The sequence below is a fragment of the Bactrocera dorsalis genome, chromosome 5, assembly GCF_023373825.1.
Source record: "Bactrocera dorsalis isolate Fly_Bdor chromosome 5, ASM2337382v1, whole genome shotgun sequence".
NCBI lineage: Eukaryota > Metazoa > Arthropoda > Insecta > Diptera > Tephritidae > Bactrocera > Bactrocera dorsalis.
The window spans coordinates 15,032,780-15,052,150 of NC_064307.1; the positions used below are offsets into that span (position 1 = coordinate 15,032,780).

At 32.7% G+C, this 19,371-nt stretch overlaps 1 protein-coding gene across 2 annotated transcripts; it reads right to left on the minus strand.

The window, feature by feature from the left end:
- Nucleotides 1–1,634: 1,634 nt before the first annotated feature.
- Nucleotides 1,635–19,226, minus strand: LOC105227970 (purine nucleoside phosphorylase). Of its 2 annotated transcripts, XM_049458919.1 has the most exons (3): nucleotides 18,583–19,222; nucleotides 7,349–7,459; nucleotides 1,635–3,323 (listed from the first exon to the last, which is right to left on the minus strand). In XM_049458919.1, exons 1-3 carry the CDS (start codon nucleotides 18,693–18,695, stop codon nucleotides 2,450–2,452), a joined length of 1,098 nt encoding a protein of 365 aa, XP_049314876.1. In that variant the 5' UTR covers nucleotides 18,696–19,222; the 3' UTR covers nucleotides 1,635–2,449. The 2 variants fall into 2 exon arrangements, with proteins under 2 accessions (XP_049314876.1, XP_049314877.1); XM_049458920.1 differs by lacking the exon at nucleotides 7,349–7,459 and having other exon boundaries at nucleotides 18,583–19,226.
- Between the last annotated feature and the right edge of the window lie 145 nt (nucleotides 19,227–19,371).

Genomic DNA, 19,371 nt, shown 5'->3' on the forward strand with positions numbered 1-19,371 from the left:
CAAAAATATCTAAAATAACAGTAAACGCCATTTTGAAACTATTTAAGGTTACTAAGCAAATAGATCATGTCCAAAGATTTTTAAAAAAATTTATATGACATTTTAAGGTTTTAAACTTCTCTTGTTCCTAAATAAACTCCGAGTTCAGATAAATCAAATACTTCCATCACGACTTATTAGAACTGCATTTATTTAAAATTTTAGATTTCACAATAGTATTTGGGGCAAGATTTAAGACAAGCTTTAAGGATTGCCAAAGTAAATAGCAATAAAAATAGTGGCAAAAACTTGAAATTGCTGAGAGTCCTTCAGTAATCGTATGGAAGAGTAGCTTAAGTCGAATTAAAGCTGCCTGCTTTAAGACGAAGGCATCAACTTTGTTTCCACGTTTATATTTCAGCTTGAATATTGCTATAGGGTCCTAAAACACTATTAAATTGGTAGAATAGTGAACGCTTACTTTTCCTTTGTCAAATTTCCTGCAGTATCGATGAGCTGTAAGCATCATATATAATCATTATAAAGTTTTAGATCAATGTCTCACAAATTGAGGGAGGAAGGGGGCATATATAGAGACAGATAAACGAACAGACATAGATAAATCGGCTTAAGTCGTCATGCTCAACATTTATATATATTTACTTAAAAGCCTCTGCCGTTTTATTATTTGTTCTTATTATTTATTATCTTATTAAATTCTAAAACACCTCTAGAATGTTGCCAAGAATTTTCAAGTTGATCCGAGTAATAGTGTCGGAGCTACTGCCTTGATTACTTGTGCGCTCAAGGCTAGCTAGGCTAAGTGCGGGGTCTTTAAACGTTTCTTTCCTGAAACTGTATTTGTGAAGGCGATTGGCAAAATTTCTCGCGAACTACTCAACGAATCTTTATGAAATTTTACAGATGTCTTTGGGATACAATTCTTAAAGACTTGGACGAAGGTTTTTTTTTTCGATTACAACTATTTGAAGAAAATAATGTCGGGGAATTTTCACTGAAATTTTCATTTTTTTGTAAAAATGTCTGCCAAGAAATGTTAAATTTTTTCCTTCGCGCAACTTTTAAGTTAAGGTTTTAACTGAAACTTGTATTTTTTCAATTTAGATGATCTTATAAGGGGTTCTTGCCAACGCGGGCACACCTTTTTCCCCCGAGGGTCACTAGAAATGGCGTCGCAATGGCCGAGTTTAAAATATATATATATTTTTTTTAATATTTAAAATTTTTTTTATCTAATAGTGTATATTTGTAACAATAAAAAAGTTCTTAGAAAATATTTAATTTTTTATATGAGAAAAAATTGCTTAACTAAGCATTTTTCCTTTGGTAAAAAAGTGCCTTTTTTCAACAATTTTTTTTCTCATATAAAAAATGAAATATTTTGTTAGAATTAGTAAGTAACCCCTTAATATACCCTGTCTGCAGTAAAAGACAGTGAGGGAGGGTAAGTTAAGCATTTTTAGAGCTCTAGGATGACCCTTCAAAATGCATAAAATAAGAAAAAACATTTGTGTTAAACTAAGAACCCACAAATTCGACATGAGCTACTTTTTCGTGGAAAGCCAGCACACAGCAGTTCATTTGAGTAATGAAAAAAATTAAAATCACTTTAAATTATTTTGGGTGCTCAATAGTATATAATTGTTTTATTATTTGATCCAAAATACAATAAATTGTTTCAATACGTCAATCAAATACTTATTATTGTGCAAATTCATATCTTCTTTAAAAAGAGTAGTACATTCTAATATAACCGCATAAGCGGTGTCTACGCCAATACAGAAGAAGTACATTCTAATAAATAATGTTGAATACAGTTATAGTTAATATGTAAATGCTAAAAGTACAACACATGTATACTTTACACTTAAAAATAATAAATAAGTTTTATATAATACAGTAGACAACGCATTAGTTAGGTATTGGACACGCCTAAATGCTAAAGGGCTACATATTCACTGTCGGCTTACTGCGCGCATTGGGCTGTCTTTATGAAATAAAAAACTACAATATTAAATGCAACAAATAGTGGGTGACTCAAAGTCGAACGCGTACAAATACCGTAATGTTAATAATATTGTATATAAAACTGTCTACATACATACATACATATATAAATAGATCTTACAGAGTCAACAAACTGAGCCAACACAAAACATAATAAAAACTGTATACAACTACAAATCTAGTGCAAAGCTACAGAGTAATCTTATATTGCTTAAGCGTTACCTCATAATACATGTCTGTAGTTATAAGCGGCCAGTGGTTTGTGTATGTGCTAGGTGCGTAACTAGAGTACATACGAACGCACTATCTCGCTCCCACTTGTTTTTATACGCTACTCTTTACTTATGTCTTTTTTCATGTTTCTTTATACGTAACTACGTAGCAAGCTAAGCTATGATTACAAACTAAGATATTTTTGGTTCGTTTCCCCCGGCTTCAGCGCTTATTTCTTGCCATTCTTCTGCTGCATCTCCTCGGCCAACTCGCGCACCACGCGACACATTAATTCACCACAAATGGTTTGTCGCGATTTGCCAACCATTACGACTTCCTCATGATTGGCATCCTCCTCGCTGCTGTCGTAGTCGAAGGCACACTTATTCGTGATCAAACTGAAAGCGAACACCGTCAGATCGCAATGCCTGGCCGTGATCACTTCGTGCACCGTGGACATGCCCACCGCATCCACGCCCATAATGCGCAACATTTTCAACTCGGCCACAGTCTCGTAATTGGGACCACCCAGACAGGTGTAGACACCTTCATGCACATCATTCTCAATGCCCATGTCGCGCACCACTTTGCGTGCCTTACGCACCAAATGACGATCGTAGGCGTTCGTCATGGGCGGGAAGCGTGGACCAAAGCGTGGATCGTTGGGTCCTTGCAGCGGCGAATTGCCCGCAAAGCCCATAATATTGATGTGATCGCGCACGATCATGATGTCACCGACTTTATATTTCGGGTTGAGACCGCCAGCGGCATTTGTGGCGAACAAATACTTTATGCCGACCAATTTCAAGACACGCACAGGCATGGAGCATTTCGCCAACGGATAGCCCTCATAGTAGTGGAAGCGACCCTGCATGGCAACGACGGGCATGCCCTCCAAATAGCCGAAGATCATGCGACCGACATGACCCTCCACCGTAGAGACGGGAAAGTTCGGTATGTCCTTGTATTCGAATGCTTGTGTGCCGGTGATGTGATCGGCTAGCGAATTCAAACCCGAACCGCAAATGATGCCGATGACCGGACGAATGCTGGTGCGTTCCAAAAAGTAATCGGCGATCTCTTTGATCAGCTCATAGGAGTAGCTGTAAGTAAAGAGAAGAAGTGGTTAAAAATCAATATTTCTTCTAATATTTATTAAAAATATATATGTATATGTGTGTGTGTGTGTGTTTGTAAGTCGGTGTAAAACAAAAACCTCAATGCTGTTTGTGTTGTTACTGTTTGTTGATGTCCCAACATTTTTGTGTAGAAAATAAAATTTTGTGCAAAAATATTTGTGTATACAAAAACAACGAAAAATTCAAAACATAAAAGTCACAAAAACAATTTTGTTTACAACCCCACGGCTTTGTCGCTCCGAGCAGAATAATTTGACGCCGTCAAGCGCAAAAACGTTAGACCAACAAAAATTTGAGTTTCATTTACTAATATTTAGTTATCTGTTTTGATATTTCGTTTAAAAAATAAAGTTGAAAATATTTTACCAAAATTTGTTATCAGAAACAAGCAACTCTGCTTTTCTTATCTTTCCCATTAATTTTAAGACAATAACAACTGTTTCGAAGACTACAAATACATATACAAGGTCTTCAAACCACAGCTCAATGTTCGTATATTCACTTATTCGGATTTCGGCATGTTTTTTCATAAACGGAATCTCAAAGTTTTCATTCAACTCCGAAAAATCATAACCTCAAACTAACTAGAAACATATGAGATATCTACATGTGAGGTGTATTCAGAAAATAATGGAAATTTTAAAATTTCTATGGTTTGGAGAGTTTAATTGTTTCAGTTCTTGGTCAAAAACAATATTGTAATGATACCGCAGCCTCCATATTCGCCTGCTTGTCCTTTTCCAATTTCCAAATATAAAGAGAACCTTAAAAGGTGGTCGTTTATACAATATACTTGGATGAAAACCGCTGAACGGGTCAAGAATCGAGATTGAGCAGTCTTTCAACGATTGGGAGAAGCGCTGACACCTTCTCACTTTAGCTCGCCTTTAAATGGATGGTTTTTGGCTACACAGAAGATATTTGGTCTAAGATCGGAAGTCGTGAGCTGCTTGATTCATATGTAAACAAATCGTTTCTGGCCACTCCCAAGTGGGATAACTTTTCTCACTTGTGTGAACTTCTACACATGGATCCATTCTCCCGAATAGGGATTATTTTTAAAGCGACAACATTAATGTAAACGGAAGAAAAAAGCAATTTTTTGAACAAATCTCGTACTTCCCTTCTTAAGTCCCCTACTCAATCTTGTATTTTTCTCACATCAAAATGCTAAAATTGAGATTTTCAAAAAATAATTGAGTGCGAAATAATAATAATGACTTTTAAAATGTAAAGAACAAGAAAACAATTTCTAAAGATGTTTCCACAAATAACTAACCTTAAAAATAAAATGAAAATATGAAATATATTTCATAGGAAACCAAAGCGCTTGAAATTCATTGAAAAAAAAACTTATCAAAACAATCATAAATATTCAAATAATATTATAGTTATTCAATATAGATCACAAGTTGCTCGAAGTCTTGGTTAAAAAAAGCGAAATTGGAGGCAAAACACACGTATGTATGTAGGTACTTCGAAAAATTGTAAACACCTCATGAATCATCTGCTGTACTTTCGAACATGTTACATTGACAAGCCCTCTTTTACTTATTACAGTTATCGTAAAATAATTAATATTTATGTATGACCGACTATACCATGAATTTTAATTGCAATTGTTATCTAGCTTGTTCTTTACGAGGTTGTTATAATTCACAGATGTTTTGACTTTGAAAATTCATTGAAAGGGAAAGCGTGATAAGATAAGTGAAGCGAGAAAAACGCCACTCATGCTTAATACCATAAATAACACTTCAGGTGGTTCCCAGGAACGATTGTGAATATAACTGCATATGTATATGTATGTACATATGTATATGTAAGGGACATTTGTCATATATCAAGCAGACTGCATAATTTTGCTCATTCTAGAAGATATTTTTTAGGATCCTTTCGAATGTTATATTACTCTGGTGAAAATCAGTGGATGAGTCGAAAATATAATTGTTTCTGAAAGGTCAGTTTTGAAGTGCACTAATTTTCCAAGAAGTATAATGACAAAGCAATTTAAGAAACAATGACATATTTCTATCGAACTAAATTTACGACTCGTCATTTCAAGAGAGTATGAGGACACCACATTAAAGTTTGTGCATAGTTTGTTCGATTCGCCGGAGGGTAACGCTTAGCGTATCGAAGACAGCATAGGTGTGTTTTTTTGTTTTTTTTAAATAAAAAAATATCAAGTAATTGTTGTCAGTATCTAGTATCAAAATCTCTTCCGCAAGTTATCTAATCGAACATGAAGATATGATATGTTTCCTGTGATTAAGTAATTAAAAAGCTTTCAATTAACACTATAAATCTTGTCGTTGATAATTTAAACTATCAAAAATGTAATTAAAAAACAAATTGAGGAACGTGTCAAAATTCTTTTATGCTGCCTAATAGCTTTGAACTGATAAGGGAAACCATTGGGGGCTATAAAAATTTATGAATGAGATTAAAAATGTGTGCGCAAGCATACAAAAAGGACCGAAAGAAGAAAAAAACATTAACTACGGTTGCACCGGAGCTATAATACCCTTCACAAATACAAAGATACCATACAAGAACATGATTTTGATCGGCAATTTTATATGGCAGTTATATATTTATCTACATATGTTGTGATCCAAACAATTTCTTCAGAGATAATATCGTTCCCTTGGAAAATAAATCCATTCTTCTTGAAAATATTTTGCCAAATGATTTTTTTATTCAAAAACATGATTTTTATCGCTCAATCTGTATAACAGGTATAGTGATCCAATATCAGCATCCCTACTAACGGGCAGAATTTTGGAAAGAAAAGAACGTGCGCCAAAATTCAGATTGATACCTCAAAAACTGAGGGGCTGGTTCGATTATATACAGACAGACGTACAGACAGGCAGGCGCTGATCATTTACTTTATATAAATTGGGACAAAAAATCATCTAGAAATTATAATTAAATTCCCCGGTTATATATTTCAAAAAAATTTATTTTGTTAAGTTGGTAGGACTGCCCTTAATTGCTAGCTGCTTAAGTCGGTACACCTCAATGGTTGGTTGTCTCAAATTTTGAACGGTAAACAGTACTCTTTGGACATGCTTGATCGTGCGAATTTCGATCCCACATTCATAGAGAGTATAAGACATGGGTTTATAAGTTTGACTTGCAAAGAATTCAACAATCATAGGAATGGAACCCGCTTTCAGTCGATCGAAGATTCGATGAAGGAGCTGAAGATTATCCCAAAAAGAGCCTATGAAACGTTTTTTGAGGATGCTGGGGATTACTTTGAAGGCGGCAAAATTTCAAATCGATATCTCAAGACCTGAGGGACTAGTTCCGGTATGTGACAGACGAGCTTGGCTAAATCGTGTCAGCTCGTCAGTGTCGGGCTCGGGCTCGGACTCGGGAGTTTCCTTCAGTGTGTTATAAACTTTGTGGCAAACTTAATATATTCTGTTCAGGGTATAGAAAAATTAAATACAACAAAATGAGTAACAAAATAAATTTAGAAAGAAAAAACTTTATATACAATATAACAGAGAAAATTAATAATAAAATACGACAACAGAAATAAACAAAATTGTAAAGAAAACACGAAAAATAATATTAAATAAATAAAAAATACACTATAAAAGTAGTAATAAATAATTAAAAAAATAAAAAATTGGCTAAATTTAATAAAGTGCAGTTATTTGAAAAAAAACTAAAAATATTACGCAACTTAAACAAAAACAAAGTAATAAATCAGGGGGTATAGGCAGGACAGTTGGTTAAGACGGAGGTACACATATACGTGTTTTTTTTTGTTTTTTTGTATAAATGAGAAAAAGTTTCTTGTCTACTTATTCACAAAAAAAGTTAATATCAAACATGTGTAAGTAATTGTGTGCTAATTTTGATGAATTTGGACAACAACATTAAATCAAAAACATTACATCGAAACGTGTGTTAATATAAAAAAGGACAAAAGACGAAAATTGAAAATTTCGAAAATTTGGACTACAAACTTTTCTTCATTTATAACCATCTTAATGCGATTCTCGACTTCGACTTCATCCAAGGTTTCCTGCTGATTGTTGTCATTGTTATTGTTAGCGGACGTCGAGCCGGCGGCATCGCTGGAATTACAACAAAAGAGAGAGAGAGTGAGTTTAAAAAAGTGACACAATTCAGTATCCGCATGGCGTTTTGTTGTTGTAGTAGTGGTTTGGTGCAGAAATTATATTTTGTTGTTGTTGTAGTGTTTTGTTGCAGAAATTTCATTTTGTTGTAGTTGTAGTATAGTGTTTTCTTGCAGAAATTGCAGTTTATTCGGCAGGTGTGCTTGCGTGCGTGCATGTGTGTGGGTGTGTAAGTGTGTGACCTTCGCTTGATAACTGCAAACTAAATTCGAAGGTGTGAGGTGCTATTTATTGATAGAATTTGTTGTGTTGTTGGCCGCTTGTTAGCTAATTTGCTGTGTCTTTTTATTTGTTTTTTATTTTAGTGCGAAATATTTTGTTTACATGTGTGTGTGCTTTTGCTTTAATTATTACTTGTTTTTGTATTGAGAGTTATTATCGATCTTTTTCTGTTTACTTTCATGTTTAAAACAACAACTGTTATTGTTGTTTGTTGACTATGAGGCAATTACGCCCCTTCCAATAATTATCAGTAATTATTACAAAAAAATCAATAAATCGCTTTTTGCTGGGCAAATTTCTTACGAAACTAGTGAACTAGAACTTTTTATGACAACTTAATTGATTGACAACACAATCAATGCTGTGCAAAAAAAATGTGTGAGTGTGTGTATATATTTTGTGCTCATACATTAGGTTGTGGCCAAATGCTTAGTAGTATTTTTAATGTAAAAACTCAGCTTAGAAAGTATTTTTACCCGGAAGAAAGAAGAAAATCCGACATCCCTGTAAAAAATATATATAAATGATCAGCCTGACAAGCTGTGACGATTCAGACAAGCCGACCAGTATGCTGGTTTGCATTTACTGCTACTAGTCCCTTATTTTTAAGATATCGATCTGAAATTTTGCATACGTCCTTTTCTCCCCAACAAGCTATTCATTTGTTGGAATTGCCGATATTGGACTACTATAGCGTATAGCTGCCATATAAACTGAACGATGCCAATCGAGTTCTTGTATGGAAAACTTTTTCATTTGTTGAGATATCTTCAAGAGGTTTGGCACAGATTATTGCCAGAGCCAATAACGAAATCTCCGAAAAAATTATATAGATCGGATAACTATAGCTAATAGCTGCCATATAAACCGACAAGTTCTGGTATGGACAACTTTTTTAGTTGACCAGATATATTCATGAAAATTGGCAAGAATTATTGCCTAATGCAGCGCTACAATTTCCGAATATATTTTTCAGATCAGACTTCTATAGCATATAGCTGCCATACAAACTGATCGATTAAACTCAAGCCCTTATATGGAAATCTTTTTTATTTGACAAGATATCTTCACGAAATTTAAGAAAAATGATTGCTCAAAGGAGCGCTATAATCTCTGAACATATTATTCAGATCGGACAAGTACATCATATAGTTGCTCTACAAACTGACCAATCAAAACCAAGATTTTTTAGTTTTGTCTAAGGCTTCATAATAATTTGAACCCTAAATGCAAAACCTTCATATAACTTTCCTACCTTCAACAAAGGCTCATGGTATTCTTCTTCTTCTTTATTCTCATAGACCGCGCTTATAGGCGAGTTGTTGCCTTCCAGCAATACTATTGCTTACTAGCTTTCCCCTTATGCACAAAATAAATTTAAAAATCTTTCAAAGAATTTACTCAGAAAAAATAAAAAATGCTGCTTCATACCAACAAGTTCCTTTGCGATTAATTGTTCAACAGACAAACAAAAGTTTTGCGAACAAATTAAGAACCACCCTCATGTATCAGCGCAACTATTGCAAATTCAGCCAACTTATCAGGTATTTTGAGTGAATGCATCACATGGTTATGTAATGCGTGTAATGTTTATTATCAAATTATAGATCATTATTCTGATGTTGTAGTAAGGTCAGTATTGATTTGTTTTCAAAATAAATTATTTGCACAGAGCAAACATGTGTTCACATGCCTAAGCGTGCTAAAGTGCACATAAATGCATGTGCAAATAAAATTATATATTCAAATTAGAATTATGATGAATAATTCCGCTAACATTGTTGTCAGTTAAGCACCCTTTACAGCCCCTTTGGCAAAATATGCCAATATTTGAACTGAACAACATATTAACGGAAAAACAACAAAGTTAATTAAACAAAGCATGCTCTGTTAAGGAAAATTGTACATATGTAAGCATACGAGCATTTGTAGTTAATTTTCAAACGGAAGTGAGCAGCGAGTTCGATTATTCATGCAATCCCAACTACTTTCTACCAATTTCCTATTGGACCAACAATGAGGAACTAAACTGAGACGTGTGTAATTATTTTTGATAGATATTTGCATGCCATTTTAGATAGTTTGTTGAGGAAGTAGATAAAATAAATTATCTGTTGTTACAAAATACTAGGTAAATGAAGTACAAAAGCAAATTTGACGCGTTTACTGTGTTTTTGTATTTTCTGAGGAAACTTCATATGTATATGGCAAAAATTTTTGTATAAAAAGAAAAAACGACATCAAGGAAAAAAATCCAAAAAGTTGGTAGGGCTTTCTTTAGTTACTATGCCAAATTTGAACGTGATCTATCAAACAATTTGTGTACAGTAGCTACTTAAGCCGGTACACCTCAGTAGTGCGTTGCGATTTTTACAATGGACAAAAATATCCAACAAAGAATTTGTCTAAAATTTTGTATTTCTAACCAATTGGATGCGAAAGCGAATATTGGAAAAGGCTTAGGATGATTCAGTTTTAGTAAAAACAGAAGGCTACGTGTGGTACAAAGCCTTTAAAGGCGGTCGAGAGATCGTTGAAAACAGGCCTCGTGCTGGACGAGCTTCAACCTCTTTAACTGATGATTGTATTAAGAGGTTACATGGGTTTAGGGGTTTCAAATAATCGATTTTTTCATTGTCTTATTATATTCTACAACATCTCTAGAATATTATCCTAAATTTTCAAGTTAAACCGAGTAATCGTTTCGGAGATACAGTCTTGAGAACTTATGCGCTCGAGGCTAGCTAGGGCAAGTGCGTCGTCTTTAAACAGTTTTTGAAGTCGGTTGGCAAGAACAAGAACTACTCAACCGATCTTCATGAAATTTTTCACAGATCTTTGAGATACAATTCTTAAAGACTTGAACGAAGGATTGTTTTTCGATTACAACTATTTGAAAAAAAAAAATCGTTGCGAAAGTTTCACTGAAATTTTAATTTTTTTGTAAAAATATTTGCCAAGAAATTTTCACTTTTTTTCCTTCGTCCAAGTACTAAGTTTTAATTACAATACGCATTTTTTTATTTTAGATGATCCTGTAGGGATTAGTTATTCTGCCAACGCGGGAGCATCTTTTTCCGAGTTGAAAATATTTTTTGCCGAAAATTTCATTTTTTATATGAGAAAAAAAATTATTCAAAAAAGGCTGGAAGCCCAAGTAACCCCTTAAACAAGTGAGAAGGCAAGAGAGCTCGACATCTTTCGCGAGTCCGTTCGAAACATTTTCGTGGAAGTTTTGGGTATGAAACGCGTTCTTGGTCGACTCGTCCTGACAAAGACGATTTTTTTCAAAAAGAGTACCGTAAACAGATATACATATTTGGATGTGCTTGATCGTGCGAATTCCGATCCCGCATTCATAGGGAGCATTTTTACTGCCGAAGAGACATAGGTTTATGAGTTTGACATACAAACAAGTCAACAATCATCAACAAAATTTATGGACTTTGGTCTAGTAACAAACTTATGCCGTTGACTTCAATTCAAGAAAGTACCTTGAAACCTCATCAAAGTTGTACATATATACTAATTTTTCTATAACTATTGTTCTACAACAATTTAATAAAACTTGCTCTCTTCAGTTGAACCAGTTGCTTGTTTGATTCGCCACTCTCCAAGTGTCTTGTTTTCATGCATTGACAAATTTAGTTTTACTGCATTCATACATTTCTATTTTAGTTATACAAATTGCAGTAATCAGTATGTACTAAGTCCACTCTTAAATGTGAAAGGTCATCTGACCCACGGGAAGTGAAAGAATACAAATAATAAGCTGAATTGGTTAGGTGCTCGTAAATTTCAATTTCGCGCGCTTCACTTAACTCACGCATATATCATATTTATGCAGACATATGTATGTATGTATATCAATTTATGTTCGTTTGTAGCTGATCTATCTCACGACGTGTCAAGGTACTTTGAGATAATCTACGCATTAACCAAACATCATCAATCAAATTCAATTAAAGTAAAAAGGCGACAAATATGCGTGATAATTTGTATTTCTCATACACATACATATGTACGTATATACATACATACTCGTAAGTATGTATTTGCTTCAATTGTTCTAAGCGACAGTGTTGACATGGATTTGCAGAAATTGAAATAAATTGTCCAATTTGTGAAAAGTAAATTATATAAGTATATTAATACAATTTAACATTTGTATATATGTATATATATGTATATGTTTGTGCTATAGAAAGTTTGGAATCGTGTGACCTCCGGCCATCAACACTTTGGTTCGCTAATTTAAGACTTAGGTGACTTTGTCAAAGAAGCGTCTACTTTTTTTCTTCAAGAAAATAATGAGAAAAAGTTTTGTTTTACAAAACATGAAATGATGGAAAAATAAATTAATAAGTTATGGTCTCATAAGGTAGGTCAAAAATGTATTAACTTTATACTCTGAAAGAGTTGCTAGGTAGACATCTCAAATAAATTCTTTCCAAGTATGAGCTCTTCATATTAATAGCAAAGTCCTTCGTTTTTCGTTTTTCAATTTTATATTTTTCTTTAATATTGAAAAGAAAAATGTATACATTATCAGTATTTACTAAGTGCAAACTGCATTCTCTACAAAACTGACCCATCAACCATCCGCAAAGTGCTTACAAAGAAAAATTTCAAGACCCAAAGCCCAAGACAAGAACTTATGCTGCCAAAAGAGAACGAGCAACAATTGCTAAAGTTAGCTAAAGATCATATGGTTCGGCCTCAATGGCAATTGTGTAACGTTCTCTGATCTGATGAAACAAAACTAAACTGTCAGTGATATCTAAATTTCACATCAAAATAATCATTAGAGTTTAGTAGTATATGCTTGCCTTTTTGAAGTACATAAAGTTCATTCGGCAATCTTTGCGATGAGTGAAATTATTCAACAAAGAAGTTCCTTAAATTTTGTGTGTGGAATCAAATTTCTGATGCCGAAACGTTCAGCATGTTGGTAAAGGACTTCGGTGATAATTGTTTGCTGCCAGTAAGTATTTTTGATTGATAAAAATTATTCAAAGAAGGTCGTGAACGTCACAGACGGCCATGATGGCCATCAACATCAGCTGAAGATGAACACTTCAATAAAAACCTTGAGAGTCGACGATTAACAGTCAGAGATCTTACTGGCATTATTGAAATATCTAAAAGATCAGTGAAAACCATTTTGAAAGATCATGTGGCCCTAAAGGTAAAAGCACGATTGGCTCCAAAATCTCTCAATTTCGAAAAACATTGTCGTTTTAACGACTGTGAAACAATGCTTACCAACAGGATGTCATGAAATGTGTTATTACTGGCAATAGAGCTTGGATCTATGCTTAAGACCCGAAAACAGACGATCAATCGGCCGAATATCGTGTGAGAAGTGAGCCGAAGCCGAAAAAACCACTTAAAGCAGGTCAAAAATCAAAGTTTTCTTGACAGTTTTCTTCAATAATCGAGGTGTGGTGTACTCCGAATTCCATCCGATAGCCCAAACAGTCAACAAGGAATACTATGTACAATATTTGAGTATTATGCGTCGTTTGTGTTAAGCTATTAGTAAAAAGAGACGGGAATTGTGGGTCCACAACTCTTCGTTTTAGCTCCGTGTGACTTTTGGCTATTCAGCAAACTCAAACGCAACGGGCATTGAGGGCTTCTCCGGAAATTTATTTTAACCACTGTTTCGAGGATTGGAAAAAACGTTGGCACAAGTATATTAGAGCCAACGGGAAATACATTGAGAGAGACGACATAGATTTAAAGAATTAAAAATTTCAAATATATGAACTAAGTCTTACTATTTTTTGCCCATAGTAGCATTTGCAATGTCAGCATAAAACAGCAAACTTTTGATCACTCGCATACACCATGCATTTGTAGATATGTATACACGCAAAAATTAAAAAAAAAAATGCAAAATTCTTTAATGATTTGACAAGAATGTCATAATTCATGATTGCCAAAACAAATGGCAATAAAATGCCATAAAAAGAAAAGAATATATGAACTTGCTAGTTTTAGTGATAAAGACAGTATAAGCTTATCTATCAATTAAGAAAAGTGGGTAAAGTACAGAAAAATGCCAATAACAACCTCATATTTATTTTGGAGAACCATAATAAACAAATAAATATAAAAAAATTATATATACATACATACATAAATAAAAAAGCGAAAGTACACATAATAACAATAATAATTTAATTAACTTTTCTGGCATTGACATTCACTTTTTCGGCGAGTTATCGGAAATTTCGTGTTTAAATTAATTGAACTAATAAAAAATTAGTTTAAATGTGTGCGTAAATGACTGCCAGTGAGCATACATGCACCTACATGTGCCTAAAAACAAGTTTATCAGCCATATAGATGCGCATATACTTATATATGTATGTATGTATGTATGTATATGTATTTTTATTCACATACTTGGTGCACACACCCACTTTTTACAGCCAATGACACTCACCGCACATATGTGTGTATGTGTGTATGTGTATATCTGCGTGTGTTTTTCTCGCATTTTGCGCTTGTGTGAGTGCACACACCTACTTACAAGCCGCAGCGTCTGCCGCAAGCGGCCTCAACGAGCAGCTGTTGTGGCAACAATTCGCGTCAGTGCGGTCAAAAGCAAGTTATGTATGGACTTTATGCTCACAGGTGAGTTTCTTTACGCAATTTTTGTTGTTGTGCCAATTGTCTTTAATTGTACTTTGTCCATTGCTAGAAAAACGCGCAACCGGTTTACGCACAGCCGCGTAGCAAGGCGACCTAAACAACACACTTTTTACTTCGTAGCGGATGTGCGCATAAAATGATGAATTAAAAAGGCTGGCAACGTCTTGAGCTAGTTTTTTTTAAATCTTTTTTTTTACAATTTCAAATTTTTATGTTAGCTCAGCTGACTTTCGGTGATTTTTGAAGTCAGTTAATATTATGTGTATTAACTCTTCGTTTTCTTTTTCGATTTTTTCTAATTTTTATTATTTTTTCAGCTATTTTCTTATTTTCCTTCTTATTTTTACTTCTTTTTCATATTTTTCTTCTTATTTTTACTTTTTCTAATTTTTTTCTCTGGCTCGTGGCAAGACTTAATTTATAACAGCTCGAATTCGCTAAGTCACCTAATAATAATAATAAAAAATATACTACATACATACATACATATGTACATAAATATTTGCATAGTTGTTTGTGCTATAAAATTGCACACACACACTATAAAAACATATAGCACATATGTATGTATATACATACATACATGTTTGTTTATGCCTTTTTTGCCTCCCAAGCATAACAAACGCTGCTCTTAGTATGTGTGACTATATGTGTTTGTATGTATGGACTTGTACATACATATGTATGCTAATTTTTGCCTACATTTTTGTTGTTTATGATTTTTGTTTTTCTTATTTAGCTGTTTGTTCGCATTTTTCTGTTTTTGTTGGTATGCATAATTCGTCCAATTTCGTAGATAGCAAAGTCGATGGACGTTTGGAAAAATATTAGTTTCCATTGTTATTGTTGTGAAGCTAAGTTAGTGCGTCAGCCGCAAAGGCAGGTTCAGAAAGTCAGCATATGAAAGTTTGTTTTTTTGTTTTTAACAATTAGCGGCTTAAATGAAACAAGTGTTTTTTTTACAAATTGCCACTAATTTCAAATGTATGTGAAGGGTAACATGTTTTCTTCGTTTGAACTGCTTTGTATTAAAAAAAAAACAGATTTTATTTCTAGAACTGTCTTCTTCCTAAGGAACTTTGACATTTGGACATTTAATATATGTACATTTTTATGGCATAAATTTTTATTTTTAGCACTTAAAGTATAATTTTGCCCGATACGAAAGGGCCTGATGGTAAGGAAGTGCTCAGGCTACTACCAGAGTAACAATTTTTCGAATAGTGGACGGCCTATGCTAAGAAGGTTTGCTGCAAATAGTAAAACACAGTCCCCGACCAAGAGCTGCAGGAGAGAAGGGCTTGGCTCAAAATGCCTCATGGGCCCAATGAAGCTCCGGCGAACAGATGCCGCCTTTAAATAAGCGTTCACAACCCTCAGCGGGGTTCTAGCCGGCTGAACTTACCAAGGGCAAAATAAGCGAGCCAACAAAGCAACGTGGGTTCACACAACCACCAGTACCTAACGTGCACAGACTTCGACAAAAAACCTGGGCAATTGCCTGTCAGGGTGAAAGCCAGTAAGATCCTGATTATGGTATTGGAGACCCGAAATGGATCAGTTATGACAAAGGGCTGGTGAAAGCACATACTATATACATATGTATGTGTACATTAATATATTCATAAATAAATAATAAAAAATGCCAAAAATTATTAAAATAAAATTTTGATGCATAGAAACTTGAAATGTACTCAAAAAAAAAAAATCCAAAAAATTTAAAATTTAAATAGATGCTTATAATTATTCTTCAATAATACAACAAAATTTCTAGATTAACATAATTAATTACTTTCTACAAAATCCTGCTATATTTTTTGATTTTTGAATTTCTAATTTTTATTTTTTTAATTTTGTACGTGCTCTTTGCATATTTTCGTTTCATTTATCTATGATTGCCAACAAACAAACAAACCAAAGAAAAATGGACCCAAAATCTGGCTATAACTGGCTTCAACTGGCTTGACACTTAATCTGAGGTGCTTGGTGATCATCTACATACATATGTATGTATATTTTATTGACATACATACATACGTACACGTAAATAGGTACACATGGCTGTTTTGAGATTTCTTGCATCATACAATTGGTTATCTGAGCCGATTCGCCTAATTGGAAGGAGGTTAACAAAAAAATACAATAATAGAAGAAAAAAAAAGAAAAAAATGGAAAAAAAAACAAAAAGTGGCGCGATACTAGAATTCTTCATTTGGAAAGATGCACCCAAACAATTTTTAGTAAAACGTAAAGCCGTTAGATATATCTTTAGAATAAGCAGATCTACGAATATTTCATTGACTCTGAGATCATTCTTAAGAAATATCATAATTTGGAGTGAATTTGTTTGGAATTAATCAAATATTTAAATTTTTTTTCATATATATTTTCGTCGCACAATTCGTACCTATATTTTTATTTATTACCCGTGCCATGTGGACTCACTACTTTGTTAATAAACAAAAACGCAGAAACCATTCAATAGTTTTACTTAATCATCGCAATCCTTCTTTGTATGCCGTTTGTTTTGAATTTGGCGTGGTTTTGGCATGCGAACGGTATACAATTTCGAAATTGTTCACTCAAAAGTAGAAATGAGCATACTCGTACATATGTATACAGACATACATATATGTATATGTACAAATGCATACGCATTTATAACAATGTAGGCCAAACATGAACGAAATTAAACAGCTGAGAGGTTGATCGACAGTATTTGAGCAGTGATTTTGCATTGCGTTTAGTATACGTAGAAAAATATATATTAAAATAAATTTAATTAAAAAAAACTACAAAAGTATGAGAGACTATTAATAAGATAGCTTTAGTAATAAAATATACATACATACATTTAAAACATTAAAATTAATTAAAAAATTTTAATTTCAAATTTAAATTTAATTTAATCAATTAAAACTGATTAAATTAAATTAATTTTAAATTAAACATTTTTAAATTAATTTTAATTTTTTAATTTAATTTTAAATTCAAATTTTTTTTATTAATTTTAATTTTTTAATTTAATTTAATTAACTTAATTTTTTTAAATATAATTTTTAATGCTAAAGCAATATTAATTGTGTCTCATATACTGACATTTTTGATTTTAATAATTAATTTAAATTAATTTTTCAATTTATTTTAATTACTAAAATTTACCAGAAAAATTACAAATAATTGTAAATCAACCAAAAAATGTTTAAAGATTTTTTGAAATCAAATAATTGTGAAAAAGGTACTGATAGACTAAAAAAAATATAACTAATTATTTTTATATTATTATTTTTCTTTGAAAAAAAAATTTTTTTGAAGAGTTTTGTTAAACACATTTTGTTAAAAAAAGATAGAAACGTTTAATTTTTCTAAAAAGAATATCAGTTAACAATTTATAAAGATAATTTTGTTGGAGTAGCAGATTTTAATAATTTATTTCATGCTAAGTTTTATTAAATTTAAATTAAATTAATTAAGAAATGTGTTTACATTTTTTTAATTCCGAAAAGATTAGAATTACTAGAAAAAATATATATAATTAAAAAGAAATTTATATAATATCAGTAATAATTTTTTTTATTTTTCAAAAATTAAAAGATATTTTATAAAAAAATATTTGTCATAAAAAATATTTTCTACTTTAAAAAACATATTGCTTTTAGGAAAACAGAGTTAATCGAAATTTTTTCACATAAAAATTAATTTAAAATTATAAAGGAAATATTTTTTTTTATTTTGTAAAATATTAAAAATAAATTATTTTGAATAAAAATTTGATTTTTGAAATTAAAAATATTTTTTTTTAATTAATTTTTTTTATTATAGTATTAAAAAAATATAATTCAATGTGGCTTGAAACCACCAAGATTAATAAAGAAATACTTTTAGTTTAGAAAATTTTTTTTAGATATAAACTTCGCTCAAAAGGTTTTTTTAAAAATACTCCTTTAATGCTGATTATCAGCAGAAGTCACCCCTCTTTTAAAAAATAATATTTCAAAAACAAATTGTTTTTCTTTGTTTTTGTTGTAAATAAGCAAGTGTTAATGAGTGTTCATTTCAATTAAATTAGTAATTAACCTCTACACTTTTAAGCAAATTTGGTAGTCATTATAAATATAGCTGTGTGTGATATATATATTTCGTATGAATGACTAAAAAATTCCGAATCTACTTACTTGGGACATTCCTCGGCAATGTAGTTGTTCCTGCCGTTCGCGTCGCCATTGCTGTTGCCATTGAGGGCTTTGGTCTTCAGCAGGCTGCTGCCGTTCAAATTGAAACCTGTCATTTTTGTTGTTGTAGCTTAGTTTTATGGTACACTTGCCGTGTGATAGCGCAAAGTCTGTGAGCTGCGGCTAAAACTCTTTTCTAATGCTGCTTGCGTTGACACAAAAAGCAAATGAATTTTTGGTTATCTCGGTCTGCTTGAATTTGTTTTGAGATTTCACTTAAATGGTTATTTAACTATATTTTCTTTTATTTTCTTTATACGAACAGTTCACGTTTTATAACACAAATAAAATTTATAACTGCTTCAAAACAAGTGTCACAAGTTTTTTCTATTTACCAATGATCTTTGTCTCAGATCCAATATATTTTTGTATGTCTTTCTTTACAGTCTTCGATCAAACTCCACGTTTAAAAAATTCTAGAAACTCTTTGAGCTATTTGCTGTTTTCTTCTTTATAACTTATGCTTCGTGGTTTCTACGATCACTTTGTTTTACTCTTGCTCCTTGTGTTTTAGATCTTCACAGATTACGAATGAAAGATGCGCGTTTATTAGTTTGTTATTTACCGGCTTGCTGCTTGTTGGTAACTGCTCGTCGCCGTTGGACATCGGCGCAATTTATGCTCGTTGCGCCGATCGTTGTCCATTCGCGCTGCCAGCACACCCTACAAGCTGCACTCGTCGGCTCTGGAAGCGGCGAATAGAAGATAACACAGATGCGAGCACTTCGGAGC

Coding starts and splice junctions, on each gene's coding strand:
- LOC105227970 (XM_049458919.1), bottom strand. CDS start 18,695: ATGACAGGTTTCAATTTGAACGGCAGCAGCCTGCTGAAGACCAAAGCC. Junction 7,460..18,582: donor ATTGCCGAGGAATGTCCCAA/GTAAGTAGATTC, acceptor TTGTAATTCCAG/CGATGCCGCCGGCTCGACGT. Junction 3,324..7,348: donor ATGGTTATAAATGAAGAAAA/GTTTGTAGTCCA, acceptor CTTTACTTACAG/CTACTCCTATGAGCTGATCA.